The sequence below is a fragment of the Gossypium hirsutum genome, chromosome A13 (assembly GCF_007990345.1).
Source record: "Gossypium hirsutum isolate 1008001.06 chromosome A13, Gossypium_hirsutum_v2.1, whole genome shotgun sequence".
NCBI lineage: Eukaryota > Viridiplantae > Streptophyta > Magnoliopsida > Malvales > Malvaceae > Gossypium > Gossypium hirsutum.
In genome coordinates, this window is record NC_053436.1 from 13,262,966 (window position 1) to 13,267,724 (window position 4,759).

At 36.8% G+C, this 4,759-nt stretch overlaps 1 protein-coding gene across 1 annotated transcript; it reads left to right on the forward strand.

Moving 5' to 3' along the window:
* Positions 1-928: 928 nt before the first annotated feature.
* LOC107894034 (probable metal-nicotianamine transporter YSL7) lies at positions 929-4,253 on the forward strand. The gene is made up of 6 exons (XM_016819227.2): positions 929-1,470; positions 1,778-1,941; positions 2,065-2,162; positions 2,313-2,447; positions 2,618-2,807; positions 2,894-4,253. Exons 1-6 carry the CDS (start codon positions 1,074-1,076, stop codon positions 4,010-4,012), a joined length of 2,103 nt encoding a protein of 700 aa, XP_016674716.2. The 5' UTR covers positions 929-1,073; the 3' UTR covers positions 4,013-4,253.
* Positions 4,254-4,759: the final 506 nt, after the last annotated feature.

A 4,759-nucleotide genomic window follows, 5' to 3' on the forward strand; every position in this document is an offset into this window, starting at 1 on the left:
ATAAGATTTTAACGAGGCACATTATCTACCAATGGAATCCAAAAGGGAGTGTTTTGAATATCTTATTAAGTGAATGTCCATCATGATCAAGATTAAGTTTTAATGTACTTTAAATTCTAATAGTTATTAAAATTACATCTCTACTTCTTTTATACTTCTTATGCCTATAAATAAAGACTCTAATCAAGCATTGTAATTATCCTTTTTGATCAATAAAGTTATTATCGGTTACTCTTATATTTTCTTTATTCTCCGGGAATAACCTAATAAGCTACAGCTAAGGAAAATCCAAAATTGCTTACTTATTGAGGATTAAGTAGCACAATCACAGATAAATACAACACAATCCAATCAATTTATTTACATCCCATTTTGAGTTTCATATAAAATTAAACTTTTCATTTAGATGTATAATGCTGGATAATCGAAAAACGTATAAATCTTATCGTAAATTATTGAAGATATTTACTACAAATAAAAATAATTTATTTTAACGACTGATTACATTGACCAAGGCTTGAAGTCTGGATTTTTATGTCAAAATACAACAACTTCAAATTTGTAATGTTGGGAGCTAATAAAATTATACGATTATATTTTGCTTTCCCAAAATTTATAATTTAAATTAGCATCCCAATCTAATTTTTTTTAGTTCATGTGAATCCTTTAATAATCAACAATTTTGTTAAATAATATCATTAATTTATAGAAGTGTAGCAAAAAATCCTAAAAGTAAAATATATGAATTAAATCCTAAATTTTAGGATAGTAAAAGGACTAAAAAATAAATTGACCAATCAGCTATGCACTCATAAACGTCATTAAAGTCCTGATTGAATCCCGATTCTTTGAGATTCACTTCCAATTGGTCGTAGTTAATTCCACCCTGTAACTGTTACCACTATAAAACCTCTCAGCCCTCGGATTTATCTCTGTTATTCCACTCGCACATTAGCTGTATTTTCCAAATATTCCGTAGGGTATTTAAAGCCTTGGGATCTCCTCTGATTCCAATGTTCTCTTCATAAAAATCGAGCATTCAAAGGGGGACATACCGAGACTGCTAGTGAGAGATGGTGAGATCAATAGATAACTACAATGATGATCATCAAGAAGGGTGGGAAACAGAAGCCCTTGATAATGGTGATCAGCAATCGACGGATAAAGTATTGGTGGAGGCAGCTTTCAAAGGGACGCCGGTTCCGCCATGGAACAAGCAGATAACAGTGAGGGCCGTGGTGACTAGCCTTGTTTTGAGCTTGGTATTCAACTTCATTGTCTGCAAGCTTAATCTAACCACCGGTGTTATACCGTCTCTCAACGTCGCCGCTGGTTTGTTGGGATTCGCCGTCGTCAAAACTTGGACCACCGTTCTCGAGAAGCTTGGACTCTTGAAACAACCTTTCACGAGGCAAGAGAATACCGTCATCCAAACATGTGTCGTCGCCTCATCGGGCATTGCCTTCAGCAGTACGTATTCAAACCCAGACGACACTTATTTCTGTTTGCTGTTTTATATATTTATAAATTTTCGAGGGGAGTTGGATTCGGAGATAGTCTGCCAAGTAGGATTGTCCTTCGTCGGTAGCTCTAGTCATAGCATTTTCACGCCCTCTACCCTATATGCTATAGGGCACGGGCTCAAGTCTAATCATTCGTAATACTCATGGATTGCCATATGAGATGCATCCATTGATTCTCCACGAAACAATTTATAAATCTCTCTCGAAAGAGTAATTTGTGTATATTATATGTTTGTGTTTGATAAATTTTATAGGTGGCACTGCAAGTTACTTGTTGGGGATGAGCCCGCTTGTAGCAGGTCAAGGAGACAGTGGGAATACGCCAGAAAATGTAAAGAGACTATCACTTGGGTGGATGATAGGGTTTCTCTTTATCGTCAGCTTTGTTGGCTTGTTTTCTATTGTGACCCTCAGAAAGGTTATTTCCTTCACTTTCTTTTAGGCCTTAAAATTTTGTTATGAATTTGAAAACATGATCAGATTAATCTCAATTCCAATTCAATTTGATGATTATAACTTAACAATGCTAAACTGTTTCCAGATAATGATCTTGAAATATAAGTTAACATATCCTAGCGGGACAGCGACTGCATACCTCATCAACAGTTTTCACACACCCAAAGGTGCCAAGTTGGCCAAGTGAGTAGAATTTGTTCACACCTCTATAAATTTACACTATTTACTTAGGCTTGAGATGCATAGTTTTATCATTGCATGCAAACTGCTTCTTGCTTTTTGTCCCAAATCTTGTTTCATTGTTTCTCTTTGATTATTAATTGGCTTTTGTAGGAAACAAGTTGCTGTTCTCTTCAAAAGCTTTGCCGTCAGCTTTGTATGGGCGTTTTTCCAATGGTTTTACACTGCTGTTGATGGCTGCGGGTTTTCGAACTTCCCCACCTTCGGTCTCCAAGCATACGACAAGAAGTATACGTCTTTCTTTGAAACTCTAGATTCGTGTCAACAGAACATTTCGAGTTGTTATTGGTTAATTACTGAAGCGGAAAAAACATATGATAGTCTCTTATTTACGCAAATATTTGATATTTGATGACTACTAAGTGGATTTATTACATGATAATTTGATTGTCTTAAAGGTTCTACTTTGATTTCTCATCAACATATATTGGTGTGGGGATGATTTGCCCTTACATGGTGAATGTGTCTATGCTTTTGGGAGCCATCTTTTCATGGGGAATCTTGTGGCCAATTATTGAGGGCAAGAAAGGTGTGTGGTATAGTGCTGAGCTTAGTCCAACCAGTCTCCATGGCTTGCAAGGATACAAAGTATATTTATTTGCTTCTTTTTTCTTGGATCTATCACAATAACCCCATTGTTATTAATAATTGTGCATATTTAATAACCTTGCCAGGTTTTTATTGCTATTTCCATGATGCTTGGTGATGGGCTATATCATGTTCTCTTCATGCTAATCAAGACCATACACAGCCTCATAGTTAAAAACTCCGGTAAGAAGGACTCGTCTGTTGTTGCCCCCGGTGCTTCGGATCTTGATTCAGAGACTGCAGATTACGATGAAATTAGACGAACTGAGTTCTTCATGAAAGATCAGATTCCGAATAAGGTAGCCTTGTCGGGCTATGTTGTCCTGGCGATCATATCCGTCATTGTTGTTCCTTTCATCTTCCACCAACTAAAGTGGTACCACATTCTCGTTGCTTATGCCATTGCGCCCATATTGGCTTTTTGCAACGCCTACGGTTGCGGTCTCACCGACTGGTCTCTAGCCTCCAACTACGGGAAATTAGCCATCATCATTTTCAGCTCGTGGGTTGGACTCAATAACGGTGGTGTCGTTGCTGGTTTAGCATCTTGCGGTGTGATGATGAGCATCGTTTCCACAGCCTCCGATCTCATGCAGGACTTCAAAACGGGATACCTCACTCTGTCATCTCCCCGCTCCATGTTTTTCGCCCAAGTAATAGGGACCGCCATTGGCTGCATCATGTCACCATTGGTCTTTTGGTTCTTCTACAAGGCTTACCCTATAGGTGACCCCAATGGCACGTACCCTGCACCCTACGGTCTCTTATACCGCGGAATTGCACTTCTCGGCGTCGAAGGCATCTCTTCACTCCCCAAAAACTGCCTCAACCTTGTCATCGTGTTCTTCCTCATTGCATTCGCCATAAACTTGATTAAAGAGCTGTTGCAGCGATACGAGACGAAGTTAGGGCTTCATCGGTTCGTCCCTAGTCCAATGTGCATGGCCATCCCATTTTACCTAGGTGGATTCTTTGGAATTGACATGTGTGTAGGGAGTTTGATTCTCTTCTTGTGGGAGAGGAGGAACAAGCAGCAGGCCACTGACTTTGCACCAGCCGTGGCATCGGGACTCATCTGCGGTGACTCGTTGTGGGGTGTACCGGCTGCTATTCTTTCCCTTCTTAATGTCAACCCTCCTCTTTGCATGAAGTTTCTCTCGGCCGCCGTAAATGCCAAGGTCGACAGCTTCTTGGAAGGAAACTAAGTTCCCATATTTTCTAATGTATTGCTATGATCCACACAAATTAATGTAATGTACATTTGGCAGTAGCTATATTCTAGCAGGTCAGGATTTTTTAGGATTTTATCATAAGGTTCGTAAAACATACACTTTGAAAATTTGGATTTTGAGGTTGTGGGCATGGGTTTTTCTTTTTCTTTTTTTGGTTGGGGATTTATAGCTTGTGCTTATTATTTTAAGTATATGGTTAATATATGGTTTATCTTCTTCCGATTGTTGAAGCTTTTTTTCTTGCAATCTTAAAAGTTATATCAATAATGTGTCATTGCATTTTGGTATAATTTTCATTTTTTTGAAATCGTAAGATTATTTTTATTTAATTATTTATTCATATTTAATAAATATTCTCTCTGTTTCATTAAATTTTTCTAATTTAATTTTTAATAGTAAAATAATTTCAATTATACTCTTATTTAAAAATCTTAGGTGAAAATATGCTTTTTATTATTTTTTTACCTTGAGATTTACTCAAAATATAAAAATTATATCGTTCAATTTTTTTATTTAAAAATATCAGTTTACTATTTTTAATATTTTTGTCAAAATTTATTAATTGGACATGTTCATTAAACTATCTTTTATAACTTGACATATGATTGATAAAAAATAAATATTTTAAGGGCCAGTTTGACATTGTTGTTGCCGTTGAGAAGTGTTTTTGAAAACTACGATTTAAAAAAAGTGCTTTTGGAAAATATTGTTTGAAACTGC